The sequence below is a fragment of the Rhododendron vialii genome, chromosome 10a (genome assembly GCF_030253575.1).
Source record: "Rhododendron vialii isolate Sample 1 chromosome 10a, ASM3025357v1".
Lineage (NCBI taxonomy): Eukaryota > Viridiplantae > Streptophyta > Magnoliopsida > Ericales > Ericaceae > Rhododendron > Rhododendron vialii.
This window is the reverse complement of record NC_080566.1, coordinates 16,734,140-16,748,550: the sequence shown is the minus strand read 5'-3', so window position 1 is coordinate 16,748,550 and position 14,411 is coordinate 16,734,140. Positions and strand designations below refer to the sequence as shown.

Genomic DNA, 14,411 nt, shown 5'->3' with positions numbered 1-14,411 from the left:
CTAATAGGAGTAAAGGGAACTATTTGTAAGAAAAAGGAGGATCAGAAACTAGGAGTGGACTTAAATTAGGTGGCAACGTAATGGTAGTTGAAGATAAGTGGTAGTCGAGCTTGGTGTACCAGTCTGGACAAATTCTCCCTCAGATCTAGCGATCTACGGCCGTGGCTGTTAGTTCTGCAGTTGAACAATTTTTCCCCAATCTGCAAATAATAATATTACTTCTGCTTCTGCCAATCATCAGCTAATGCTTTTCCATGTGTAATATGTAGATCGATTAATGCTTTTGACACTTTGATAAATCTATGTAATGTATCTATGTGTGTGCATCAACTAACGCTTTTGCTACTTTCAGCAATCCATGATATATATCTACCCACCTATTTCCATGCCCTACCTGTTTCCATCCACTTCTATTGATTCCAACTGTAAATTACAATCAACACATATCTAGCCTAAATCAAAACTTCTTCCCTTCAACAGGTATGCATTCGTGCTTTGCACGAAGGAGAACCTAGTATATATAAAAGGAGAGTTTCGGTGTGCAACATTTCAATATGGGACCAATTTACCCTTTAATTTCACCCATTTTACCGATTGCCCAGTCTCGATTACAATTTTGCCCCTTGGTTTCGAACAATTTACGGTTTTCCTGGGTTTTAAAATTCACAGATTCTCTCTCCTACCGCTTCACTCCAAGCCCTAATTCCTTCCGCAAACCCCCAGCCATGGACAACAACAACAATGGCCAGCAACCCGACCTCCTCACCGCCGCCCCCCAACTCACACGGTCACACCCGACGACGCCCGCTCCCTCCTCTCCTCTTTCACCCACGACCAGCTCCTTTCCATCGTCCAATCCGCCGCCCTCCGCCACCCCGACGTCCTCTCCGCCTTCCGCACGAACGGCCATCCAAGACCAGATCGCGTCTCTCTCTCTCTATCTCTCTCCCTCTGAGAAACCCTAGACCTCTCGTCATCTGGTGTTCCCGCGGGATTCGTGATGATTTTTGTCCGTCGATTTCTGGTGGCTTCTTTATTACGCTGCTAGCAGGTACTGGATCTCCGGTTACTATGGGCTGAAGGTGGTTTTTTCTGGAGTGCTTATGGTGTCTTCTTCTGCGCCTTTCGTCGTCATCGATTTCTGCGTGTTTCGTCGTCGGAGGTAAGTACTTCCAAATCTGGTTTGGGTCTTTGTTGCCTTGCTTCGCGCCGGCTAATCGTTTCTCCATTGTGTTTAGTAGGACCTTATTAGGTTTGTCGTTGTGTTTGATAGAGCATTCGTGTTTCTGGATAGAAGAAGAAATATAGAATTTGGACACTTCTTTTAAGCATTGTTTGGAAAATTACTTTGGGCTTCTTTTCGCGGCTTCGCCTGCTGTTTTTTCTTGATCTTCCATGCATTGTGATTCCATCTCGATTTCTTTGTTTGTTCTCTTGATCTGGAGGTAAAAATAATTAAAAAAAAAAAAGACTTTGCGGTCAATGAACAAGCTTTGTTTACGTTTGTTCTTGTGTGTTTTTGAAAATCCTAACTCCTCCAATGGATGAATTATAAACTCCAACATGTAGTGATGTAATTAGATTTTCTGGAGTTATATTAACAGGAATGGAGCTTTATTCTTGGATGGGTATTTTGGGTGAAAAGTGAAAACTTGGTATCTTGTATGAGCATAAAAAATGTGTGAAAGTTCTCAAGCATAGAGTCAGATTGGTGCGTCCTTTAATGATCGACCACGAGGCTGTATATGGGTGAAATGAGATATTAAAGATCGAAAAGTTCAATATATACCACTACTTTTGCGATTTTGCTTCTGTACTGGTTGTTTATTATTTATTCCAAAGTTTAAATTGTTTTTTCGTCTCTCTATACGGGAAACTGTAAGGTTCCTCTTTCTCTTTCCTAGGCACTCTTTCCTCTGATGTTTTCTTGGGCACAGAGACACGTCTGGGTTTGGATTTAGCTTCTTGAGAAACATTTACAACTGCACTTGCAGTTGGTGCAACAATCTCTCATGTTAGGTGTTTCCAATGTTTGAACACTAGATTGGTCGTATATCACCTCATAGCTGTTCAAGGGCTGAGCCAGTGGGTTGAAAACTGGTTCTCGTTGAAAGCCAACAAAAGATAGTCCATTAAACCCTCCTTTATAAAGTGAATGATTAAAATCAATGGGGTTGAACACGGGTTCACAGTTAGCTCATGAAATAATCACAGAATGGGTTGAACCCAAATCGGCTATCCATGTTTTAGCCATGGATAGCCAAAGTGCCCTGGTGAGGAATACCATTTAAATATGATTGTGCCAAAACAAGGGAATTTTCCTATGTTTGGATCTTGTCTGCCACCGATGAGGCGGTTACAGGACAGATCATGTGAGACCACCTTTGACTACTTCACACTATTTGAGGTTAGATTTCAAATTCAACCGTCAGCAACGGAGTACACAAACAAGAAAATTATACGGTTATACATCAAACCCCATAATTATAGCATAACTTCGGCTTTGTTTCTCAATCTATTCCTACTTAATCATTGAGAAAAAAGTAAGAAAAAGTTGGCAATAGAGATAGATCAGGAAGCAACTTGGAATAAAGCATATGATTAATGCCTTGTTCAAGAGTAAAATGTTAGAAACCATAAAGCCATATAAGCTTAACGATATACTACGGTAGAATTTAGATTTAATTGCGTATATTGTATGCACATCATATGATTCCTCTGATTAAGCTAGCATCATTTTGTGGGTTGCCACTTGCCACTTCAGTCATCATTTTTATTGTTAAGCGACTGATTGTCTCATTTTTTGGGTCTCAATTTGTGTGAAATCAGGCATGTTCCAGCTGACCATCTTCAAAGACAATCCCGAAACTCAATTGAGCGACGTGATCAACTTACACAACGCGAAGAAAAAAAACAGAAAGGAAGTTTGATTTTGAAAATAATTGGTAAGCCTATATATCTGTATACTTATATGCATGCTAGGGTTCGATTCTACTGATGTAACCTGTGAATGGCAAAATTAATAATTAGGACCCATTGTTCGAATGGCAAGTCTAAGGGCCACTGCGAGAGAAGGTTGTTGGACTTTTCTCAATGGGGCAACCATTTTTGTAGTCACGGAGGCAAACCATTCTTCTATTAAAAACTAGATCTCACTTCTGAGCCCTGTTTCCATGCCACTGGCATAATAAGAATATGTTGAGTCTTACAATCGATTTGGATAATTTTAGTAGATCTGAGCCCTATTTTTAAAAAATAATACAGCTATAGTCACTTTTCCTCACATATGGGTAACCTTGTGTAAAAATGTGATTGGCCAAATATTTATGTGCTTTGCCTGCTTAATAGAAATTGTCGTTGCTCGTGGATGTAATTAGGTACCATGAAGCTGATATGAGAGTGGGCCAAGGAACTTATTGCCAACTAACAAGCCTTCAAGCATTTTGGCCTGGTCTACAGGTAAGTAAATGGAAACATTACTTTTTCATGGATAACTTAAAGGTGTCCGGCTTCTTGTCCTTGTGAAGTTATCCCCCTTCTGTATACACACAATGGCTCAATTAGCTTACAGTGGTTAACTTTGCAAAGGCACTAATAAAAACCTTAAAAATTTATGGGTATTTGCTGGATCGTTAAAAGTTGCAGCCCACAGAAAAGTATTATCCTCTGCACCCTGAATTAGCAAAGTCCACATTTTATCTTTATCAGGCAACCAAAGGTAAGCTCATTTCCTATTCTGATACTGTCTGTTCATGGCTTCTATGTGGAGGCATGAATCTTCAACTTTGTGCGACTAACTCGAAGCTAGAGGTGGTAGTTTATGGCTTTCTTGGCTTGGTAGTATCACATAAAACCGTTATTTTGTTACTATTGATGCACAAGAATACACGTGGAAAACTCTGCATGGAACTTCCTTAAGGCTTGCAAATCTGACCATTTTAGATATAGAGAAGAAACCCCTTGCACTTTAACGTTGAGTCCAATAAAACATATGTACATTTTAAAGTCTTTTGCGTGCATTAGATAAATTAATCTGTAAGATTAAAGATGGACTCCTACGTAATTAGAATTGCTTCAGATGTGCATAATTTCTTCATGAACATGGTGATTTTTTGTTTAAATTTCTAATCACTACATTAATTGTTAGTTTGTCTTATTTTGTTTCTATTTTGGACCGGTGGAAGCTTTGTCATCATACTTTGAGCCATAGATGAAGGTTTGTAGTTGGGATTTTCCAGTTAATGGATTGTGGAATGTCCATTACAAACTTGTGTCGGTATGAAAATTAGAAGCTGCTTGAAGATGAACATCCGAATATGGTCTCAACTGCATCTCTGGGCCAGTTCATAGTCGCATCCATCTGCTTCCCACCATGTAAGACTGTTAAACGAACCAAATTATGGATTCGACTCATGCTCAATAAAAGTAGAGTTGCAAGAAAAATACGCTGCAGAAGTTAAGCTCGTGATTGATGTGAGTCAAGGTTGAACTCTCCGTACGTACTTCAGTTTGCATTCTCAAGTAGTAAATGCTGCAGTTTTCGAATACAAAGTAGTGACTAAGTCACCCAACCAACGATGAAGGTCATAGAGTTAGATCTCCAAAAGAATTTCAGCATAGCCCTCCTCCCAGGCAAACTACATGGCCTTCCAGCAATTCTACTCATTATTTTGATGGTTAGAATGCTCATGTATATCAATTCCATTATGCCTTGTTATATATCCTCCAGTTTCTACCGTGAGATTCTAAAATCCATTGGACCTGTTTAAATATTGTTACTGTTTGACTGGGTTTTTGTCTCCCTGGTTTCTGGTCTATTGTGTATATCGATATGGAGGATAGTGACGGGAGAAATCAACTTTGCAAAAAAGCATTTTATTTAAGATCCTCTTTGGTATTTAAGAAGGTTACTGAAAAGCGAAACGTATAATGGAAAAGAAAAGCAAAACTAAGCCTGTGATGATAGTTTTTCTTAACCACGTGATTTAGGTGATACAGTTGTATGAGATGAAGGGTTTTGTTCTTATTCTCTCATGGGTACTGTGGTTGCAGCCATGGCAATTTGGACTCTTTACTGATTATACACAAATTTGAGTCTAATCCCTAACAAAGATTTTGCTTTTTTCCATTTGCATTCTTGATCATGCCTTATTAGCATTGTTTTCATCTTCTGTTGATGTGCTCATGTAATTATTATGAGCATAAAACAAGATGTTGATGCTTAAACTGGCCATTTTTGGTTGATTTTTTCAATTTTACCCTCTAATTGGCGGAGGCTGGCTTTCTTTACGGGCTGTTTTTGACTTTTCGTCGTTGGTTGTCCTAACTATCCTTGCGTTTGGCAACCAGGTGGCAAGGTGTGCAAAGATCATCAACCCAAACACTAAAGATGCGAAGTAAATTATAAATGTCAAGCAAATCGCAAAGGTAAATTTCTCATGGGTCCTCCAGTCAGTGTGTTACAAAACTTAAAACTTACGTATACTCTTTATTTCTGTGGGCGCTCAAATTTATGTCTTCTTTTTCCTTCAAAGCAATCCTGAAATTCTTCTCTTTTGGCAGTGAAATCTCTCTCTTTTTCACTCATCTGTGGGACTGCTATTGTGGGTTTATAATAATCTTCTGAATTGGGTTCTAGGAACTTTGTATGTTGAATATGTTTTGTATAAAGTATTTTAGTCTACGTACGAAGTTAATTTATGGGTTTTGAAAACGAGAGAGTTCTTCCCCACTGTTCACCTGTATTTGCAGGTAAACTGTGTATTGAAGTCTCTCCTCAATCTAAATTTGCTTTCATCTCCGAGACTCCGATGAGTTGTGCATTGGATGCGGTATCTGTGTCAAGGTTTGTGGCTTCAATGTGCATTTTTAGTCTACATCTGCAGCTTATCAGAGTGTAGATTGTTAGTTAGTGCATCTTCCCATTTTTTACTGGTTTGTGTAGAAATACCCATTTGAAGCTATTCAAATTATCAAGCTACCGAAAGATTTGGATAAAGATACAGCTCACCAGTATGGCCCCAACACCTTCAAATTACACAGGTTAGCTCACAGGTGCAATTATGTTGCGTAGTGGTTTCTTCTTACTTCCTGTTTGAGAAAGTATTCAATTGCAACTTCGAAATTATAGGTTACCAGTCCCGAGGCCAGGGCAAGTTATTCGCTTGCTTGGCACAGATGGAATTGGGAAGTCGACTTCTCTTAAGGTTTTGGCTAGGAAGGTGAAACCTAATTTAGGCCGTTTTAAGGTACTACTCTTATATATTTTGTATCTCTGTTTGTGCTTGTGGGTTCATTTTTATACCCACGTGGAATATCTTTTGCAGAATTCTCCACGTGGAAGATAATTTGAAGGTGCCGTCTCAGTTAGGGTGTCTTTATCATGTCCTTGCTTGTTCCACCTATTGATTAAATATCAAATATCATCTGTTTGATGCAGTATGACATCTGGTTTGGTTATGTATAATTCACTGGTTATGTACTTGTATGTAACAGTACGCAAAAAGATTATCGAATTCCTTTAAAAACAGCATCTATTCCTTTGCCACTCTGTGGGGTGAATCTATCCTATGATTGCTCATTAGAAGATGTTAAGAGATTAAGTGGGAAAGTGGGTATTGTTCACCTTTTTATGTCAATTTTGGTGAATTCAAAAAAGCTACCCCTTAAAAATGTCACAACATGATTTATTTGGCTGTTTGTAAGGAAACAGCGTGGACATAATGGTACACATGAAGGATAATCAACGCTAGGTTTTTTCCTTCCTTTTAGTCCAACTATTTTGTATGCACATTCTCACAACACAAGCCACAGCACTTTCTCTGATGCAAAGAAGAGTTGGTTTGTGTGTAAGTTATGTGACTTTGACATATTTCTTTGTGCTTGCTCAAGTAAGTGTCATTTTGTTACTTTGACATATTTCTTTGTGCTTGCTCAAGTAACTGTCATTTTGTTAAGTATCCTGTATCATGCCTTTGATGTAATTGTGTTTCATAGGCAGTCATTAAACCCCAGTATCTTGATCGCATCCCAAAAGCAATGCAAGGTAATGTAGGGCAAGTGCTCGAACAGAAAGATGAGAGATAAAAGAACGACTCTACGTTGATATTGATTTGAATAAGGTACTGGATCGTAACAGAGGGGATGTCTGGTGGAGAGCTTCAGAGATTCTCTATTGCTGTGGTTGCCATACAGAATGCAGAGGCTTAAAGCTGCCCAAGTTGTTGGATCTCTGCTAAGGCGTAATAGGTAAAACAAAGGCTTTCACTAGATCTTTTTTTTTGGTATTTTTTTGTATTTTTTGGGTGATAATGGTTAATTTAGTTCTGCTTTGTAGGTGCTCAATCTTTTTAGGGGAATATAGAGAGAATGAAGTACTCAGAATCATGCTTAGGGGTGTCAAACGGGTCGGGCCGACACGGGCACAACACGGTTAAATGTGGCACGGGCACGGGCACGGACACGGTCGTGCCCTGGCACGGCACGGCACGGTTTTAGTGGGCACGCGGACTGGCACGGGGCACAGAAGTGGGCAGGCACGGCACGGAAGTTGGCCTGGCACGGCACGGCACGACACGGTAGTTGAATGGGCACGGCACGGCACGGCACGACACGGTTCTAGCCGGGCACAGGCCCGACACGGTAGTTGAATGGGCACGGTACGACACGGTTCTAGCCGGGCACAACACAAGGCACGGGAAAAAAGTTATTAATTTGACTTGTGACTCATGAATATAATGTGATTAAATGACAATAATTTTAATTACAAAACAAGGCATTTTAGTTTCATAATTTATAAAAAATAAGCTTTTAAATTGGAACAACTAAAAATAAATAAGGAAAAAACTAATTTTAAAGAAAAAAAAACTCCATGTGATTCAAACCCAAGTCCTATGGAACTTGGGTTTGAAGCACGGCCTGTTTGACACCTCTAAATGGGTACAACACGATTAAAAACGGCAATCAAGTAAAACGGGCACGTCACGAAGCACAACACGATTTAAGTAAATGGGCCCAGCCGGCACGATTGAAAATGGCACTACGAGATTAAAAAATGGGCCAGCACGGCACGACACGATTTAAGTAAATGGGTCCAGCCTGGCACGACATGATTGAAAAACGGCACGACAAGACACGATTAAAAAACGGGTCGGCACAGCATGACACGATTTAAGTAAATGGGCCCGGCCCGGCACGACACGATTGAAAAACAGCACGGCACGACACGACACGATTTAAGTAAATGGGCACGGCACGGCACGACACGATTGAAAATAGCACGGCACGGCACGACACGATTTAAGTAAACGGGCACGGCACGGCACGACACGAAGCACGGTTGGCACGGAAGTTGAATGGCACGGCACGGCACGACACGCACGTTTGACACCTCTAATCATGCTTAAATTTTGCCATAGTTTTCATCTCTTTTGCATCAATGTGTGGCTGAGAAAATAGCGTGCCTATTCAGTTTACTGGTTGCCCTCACAAGAATTGTTCGACACAAAGCATATTGGAATTGCAACACCTGATATCACCCTTGCTACTGCTAGCTACGAGATTTCAATAGAACATTCTTGCCAATGGATACTAAAAGAGAATGAGGTGCTGAGCATTCGGTGGCAAATGAAATAGAAATATTTTCAAGAAATTAGTAATACACTAATTCTAACCATAGTTATCAGCAAATCTAACCATAGTTAACATTGTATTCATCCTTGTATCAATTATGTTCTATTTTATTTTTTCCTTAAATTCACTTGCGTGCCAAATAGTATTGAGCCTTATGTAAAGATTAGTTTAAAGCATCTTTGGACCCAATGGCCAGTTAGCGGACAAAGTGTTTTGTGTTTGCTTGTTGGTGCCTATTCTCATTGCTCCAATTTATGCATTTTACCTTTTTTAACAAATTCACAAATGCACCCCAAACATAACCAACCAAGAGACCAACAGGCACGATAATTTCATGCAAAGAGGCAATATGAACCTTGCCGTTGTCAAGGGTGGAGCTTAAGTTGCTAGCCTTGCTATTTAGTTGGTTGATGTCATCTGTTATTTGATGTTGAGGCTAATATACAACTCATGTTGCTGCCGTAGCCTATCCTTGCATATCTGCTCCTCTGTCAAGTCCTAATTCATGGAGAGCTAGAACTAGTTTTTTTTTACAAGGAAAAGCTAAGAATATGTTATTTACAAAATTAACGTGTCCGATCATTTGCGTGAGACTTAATGTGAACCTGCACATTGCATTTGAAGACTTTTTTGTCTCCGAAATTTGTACGCGTAGAGTTATTAATAAAAAAAACTATAAACACGTGACAATATTAACGCATATAGTCTAGATGCACAAATTTGCCCAAGTAACTAGTTATTAAAAAACGTATGTACTTTAAACAGTGTTATTTTATCATGAATGCGAAGATTATTTGTGTGGTTGTGCTTAATTATAACATGTATTTTACCGTTATGAAAAAATTGATGCTCCCACCATATCAAATTTATGGGTGCCCCCTAGCGCCCCGCCCCCCCCCCCCCCCCCCCCCCCCGGTCCTTTTTTCTGGCTTTGTCTCATCAAGTTTTTTTTTTTTTTTTTTTTTTGTCATTTAACCTTTGTTTAGATTCTCTTCCGCTCCCCCAACTTGATGTACCATTTGTAAGTTTTTTTCAATAAACTTTTTGCCTATAAAATAAAAAGGCAAATGCTAACCAGTGCAATGTTGCACCTCTTATGTGGGCCCTTGGGTAATACTTAACTCAGGGACGGATCCAGAAATATATCTTAGTGGGGGTACCTGTTAATCATAATGGTAAAAGTTCATTTTTTTAGTCAACCATAGTAAGATCGTACAAAATTAAAGCATGCATTACTAATTACAAAAGTTTATAACCCGTACTTTAGGTTAAATTAGGTAAAAATGAGCACAAAATCTCAAACAAAAATTTTGAAGTATGTTTTAAATGAACATTAACAAATTTTAGAATGATCGAGCTAGTTTTGTTAATACATTTATTTTAAAATATTTCTTTCAGATGATTAAAAACAAAGAGAATCTGTAACGATCCTAATTTTCTCCCTAATTTATTTTATGGTCATTAAAATAATGTTAATTAGTTTAATTATAATAGTTAGTAAATAGCTTCTTTGTTAGTTTTATTTTTTTTAATTTTAATTACATATACTATTAATTATTACAAATCTTAGCAAAGTTATAAAATGTAATGTATAACATATATGTATGTACGTGTATGTATACATGGGGATATTTCCAAGTACACAAAACATGGGACATGTTCTCATCTCCTCTCATCTCTCTTCTGCTGACTCACTTTCTCTCCGATTATCTCTCTTTCACTTCCCCACTTCTTCCTTTATGCCCTCAAACCACTACAACACCCCATCTCCCCACTATCTCATTCTCTCCCATTATACATATTCATATAATTCCGAAAATTAAAACCACAATCACTCCCTTCCATTTTACTACTCAGTCCAAAGAAAGAAAAAGAAAGAGAGAGAAATTGAGTTCTCATTCATGGAGTTTTAGGGGGGAGAGAGAGAGAGAGAGAGAGAGAGAGAGAGAGAGAGATAGAGAGAAACGGGTTCTTACATAGCACTACTCCATACATCAAATTCGAGTTTCCAATCAACCACTACATCACCAAGCATCCACAGCCCACCTTCCATTCGTTCTGAGGCAGCCCCGGAGTTCTCCGATTCCATTGTCTTCTCCAATTGCTAAAAATCGACCGAATCCATTAATCTCTTTTTCGGCCGGATTCAAGGTAGGATAATCGCTCTCCTACTTTCCCCTAAGTATATCCGTACCCGTATGTGTTAGTTTTAATACTTAGAAATGAAAAAAAAAAAATCGAACCCATGTTGAACCAGAACAAAACAGAACCGAAACTCTGTTTTCTTTTCCTCTTGCGTGTTCTGTTTCTTTTGTTCTGAAACCATATGATGTTATTACACTAATAGCTCTGGACTTTGTATGCTATTCGATTTAACCCCAAATGGTTTACAAGTTAACCTCAAACGGAGGTTTCACCCCACTGTATATAATTGTCTTGTATGGTAGAACAACTTTGAATGTTTGCAAATGTTTAATACATGACAACATTTTTTATTTTTTTTTGTGTACTGGAATGTATAGTTGTTAATTAAATGTTAATTAAGTCCCTGGAAAAATATGTGTAGATATATAATCAATGCATTTATTTACCTATATATATATATATATATATATATATATATATATATATATATATATATATATAGTATAAAACCTAAATATATCTATGTTGGAATAAAAATGAACTTATCAAAAATTAAGAAGAAGAAGTATAACAAGGATCTACGGAGTTCAGTTTATTAGTAATACACCTTGGAAATTTTATTAATGAACAGAAAAGTGGATAAGACGATATTACAAGTGACTACGAAAGTATCGCCTTGTAAGTTATAAAAATAGTGGAATGACTAGAAACTTTTAATATTGTAGCCTAACTTACAAAATAAGAAATCCTGTAACTGTTATAAACTAAGTTATACAAAAAATAATAAAGTTAACGAATGCTACTGATCTACTTAAAACTTTCAAACTCATTCAATAACTATTACCTAAAGTTATGCTAGTTAAGTTAATAGAACTACACTTAAACCCCACCAAAGTTTTCATACATAAACGGTCACCTAAAGTTGTCAATCACTGAACCTTAGTAGAACATTAAATTCCTAAAATATTCTAAAACTTAGACATGACTCTATAAAACGGCAAGTAAAAAATAATAATAATACAAGGGAATTTAATTGTTCAATAAAACTTATAAGTAACTCGAAAGGCATCGGTCCAATCCAAATCCCTTATGTGTCTAATTATTTGCACCTATCAATTGTTATAGTGTTATATCAATGAAATTTATCATGTTATGATTTGAACTGTTATTGATTATATCATGTTGTACGTGCTAGAATGGACTTAGGTTCACTGGATGGTTACGAGTAGTGATTCACGTAGACGATGTTAAGTAAATGAAAACCTGATAAAGTGTTAAGGTGTGAGGTTGTGGATTGTGATTTGAGCCATAACTATGGCAAGGGTAACTAATGGGGCCCTGTGTTGAAATGGGTAACCAATGGAGCCCAGTGTTGAGAGATGTTTGTGACGCTAATGTATAATGCGTCATGGGAAATTCGCCTCTTTTGTTCAAGAGGGAATAGGGCTCATGAGACGGTCATAGTTAGTGGTAGGGATGTCCGACCCTAATGTACGATGCGTCTGGGATGACTCGATCCTCCTGTTATGGTCTTAAGTGAGAACATGCTAGATACATAATTTAGGTGAACTCACCTAGGATCCTAGTACAGGATAAGCAAGAGGAAGGGTGGATCCATGAGACGGTTGTAGTTAGTGGATGTGGGAGGAAAAGGATCTCGTAGAGAGGATCCTTAGATATCATGTAAGTTGATGGATGGATAGTAAAGAAAAAGGATGATGTGATATTAATCTGTACCTCCTGTATATTGTCAATTGTTATATCGTTGAACTGCTAACTGTAGAGTAAGAGGTTAGTAGGATTGAGATTATCTACTGAGTTTCAAAATTCATTATAGTGCCGTTAGGCTGGCGTTTCATGCCAGGTAATCAAGAGACCGAAGAACAGAATCCTCTTCAAGATGATCAGTACCAGGGTGAGGACCTCCTAGCCGAGGAAGGGGAGTTTGTCGAGCCTTGGATGCCTTACCATTAGAAGTTCTGTTAATTTAAAGTATTGTTATTGAAATTTTCAAAAGTGTTATCACATTTATCAAACTCTGTTTTATTTCGTTGGGTTGTAAGACAGTTAAGTATTTTTGAATTTAGTATTTGAGATTTCTGCGCTAAAATCTGTTTAATAAAATCTTATTTCTTACATCAGTTTTATGGCTTATTAAATTAATTATAAATGATTTAATTAACGTGTCCAAAAATCGGGGCGTTACAGAATCAAGAAAGAATAGCTTCAAATAGACTAACAGCTCGTAAAGTAACAAGTATAAATACACCATATAATGAAATTTAAGCATAAAACTAATTCTATATGTGTATTTTAAGAATATATACAAGTGTGTATGCTTATATATTAACACACTTTCATAATTAAGCTAATTTATACATAAATATTTTTTTAAAATATTTTAATTTCGAGTAGGAGCACGCGTTCCTCGGATGGATCCATCCCTGACTTAACTATAGTACTTATCTCTGCAAGTTGCACGTTCAAAAGTTTGAAGTTAACGTCCAATAGAAAGTCATTCCATGCGGTGCATTGCATGCATATTGGAGCTCACTCTAGGCCCCACAAAATATTAAAAAATATTTATAAATTGTAAAATAATATATTATTGGGTCCCGTAAAAAATCAGCTTTAACGGATATCGATAGATATGTTTTTTTGAATTCATAAGGTGAAACATAACTACCGATATCTGTTGTAATTGATTTTTTACAATGTCCTATAAAATATTATTTTAATTTATGAATATATTTCTCTATTTTTGTGGTACCAGAGTAAGCCTCAATAGGCGTGTGGTGAACGGTTACCTGCATATTCCAGTTTGGTGGAAAGCCGAGCCAAAAAATTAAGTGCTATAATTTTCAATCCGTTTAAATTTGTGCGAAAATCTCATATTTCTTATCATTTTATCCTAAATAGTTATAATTAATTTTTTACTTTACGACTCTCGTTAGTTAGCCCTGAGAAAGTCGTAGAATTAAATATCTATTAGGGTTAACTAACGAGAGCCCTAAAGCCAAAAATTAATTATGACTCTTTAGGATAAAATAATCTAATAGATAAGATTTTCGCACCCATTCAAACAGAATGAAAATTGGAGTACTTGTAACGTCCCAATTTTCGGACACGTTAATTAAATCATTTCTAATTGATTTAATAATCCATAAAACTAATTTAAGAAATAAAATTTTATTAAACAGAGTTTAGCAGCAGAAATCTCAAATACCAAATTCAAAACTACTTAACTGTCTTACAACCCAACGAAATAAAAATAGAGTTTGACAAATGTGATAACACTTTTGAAAATTCAAATAACAATACTTTAAATTAACAGAACTTCGAAGGGTAAGGCATCCAAGGCTCGATAAACTCTCCTTCCTCTGCTGGGAGGTCCTCACCCTAATACTGATTATCTTGAAGAGGATTCTGTTCTTCGGTCTCTTAATTACCTAGCATGAAACGCCAGCCCAACGACACTATAATGAGTTTTGAAACTCAGTAGATAATCTCAACCCTACTAACCCTTTACTTTACAGTTAGCAGTTCAACAAAATAAGAATTTGTAATTCACAGAAAGTACACAATAATAGCACATTGTCTTTTTCTTTACTATACATCACATTACATGAAATTTA

General features: G+C 37.3%; 1 protein-coding gene and 1 long non-coding RNA gene across 6 annotated transcripts; both read left to right on the top strand.

Moving 5' to 3' along the window:
* The first annotated feature begins 693 nt into the window (after nucleotides 1-693).
* LOC131303711 (uncharacterized) lies at nucleotides 694-7,392 on the top strand. 5 transcript variants are annotated; one of them, XR_009192133.1, is made up of 9 exons: nucleotides 694-1,162; nucleotides 2,830-2,945; nucleotides 3,378-3,459; nucleotides 5,350-5,427; nucleotides 5,752-5,845; nucleotides 5,945-6,042; nucleotides 6,131-6,248; nucleotides 7,122-7,248; nucleotides 7,337-7,392. XR_009192133.1 is itself a non-coding variant. In XM_058330714.1 (7 exons), exons 4-7 carry the CDS (start codon nucleotides 5,811-5,813, stop codon nucleotides 6,406-6,408), a joined length of 306 nt encoding a protein of 101 aa, XP_058186697.1. In that variant the 5' UTR covers nucleotides 2,991-3,197; nucleotides 3,378-3,459; nucleotides 5,350-5,427; nucleotides 5,752-5,810; the 3' UTR covers nucleotides 6,409-6,547. The 5 variants fall into 5 exon arrangements, 3 of the variants coding, with proteins under 3 accessions (XP_058186698.1, XP_058186697.1, XP_058186696.1); XM_058330714.1 differs by lacking the exons at nucleotides 694-1,162; nucleotides 2,830-2,945; nucleotides 7,122-7,248; nucleotides 7,337-7,392 and adding exons at nucleotides 2,991-3,197; nucleotides 6,327-6,547 and having other exon boundaries at nucleotides 6,131-6,221; XR_009192132.1 differs by lacking the exons at nucleotides 694-1,162; nucleotides 2,830-2,945; nucleotides 3,378-3,459 and adding an exon at nucleotides 3,637-3,718 and having other exon boundaries at nucleotides 6,131-6,848; nucleotides 6,896-7,248.
* Nucleotides 7,393-10,583: 3,191 nt separating this feature from the next.
* Nucleotides 10,584-12,908, top strand: LOC131303735 (uncharacterized). Its single transcript, XR_009192168.1, has 2 exons — nucleotides 10,584-10,782; nucleotides 12,641-12,908. It is a non-coding gene; the product is annotated as an uncharacterized LOC131303735 (long non-coding RNA).
* The last annotated feature ends 1,503 nt before the right edge of the window (nucleotides 12,909-14,411 follow it).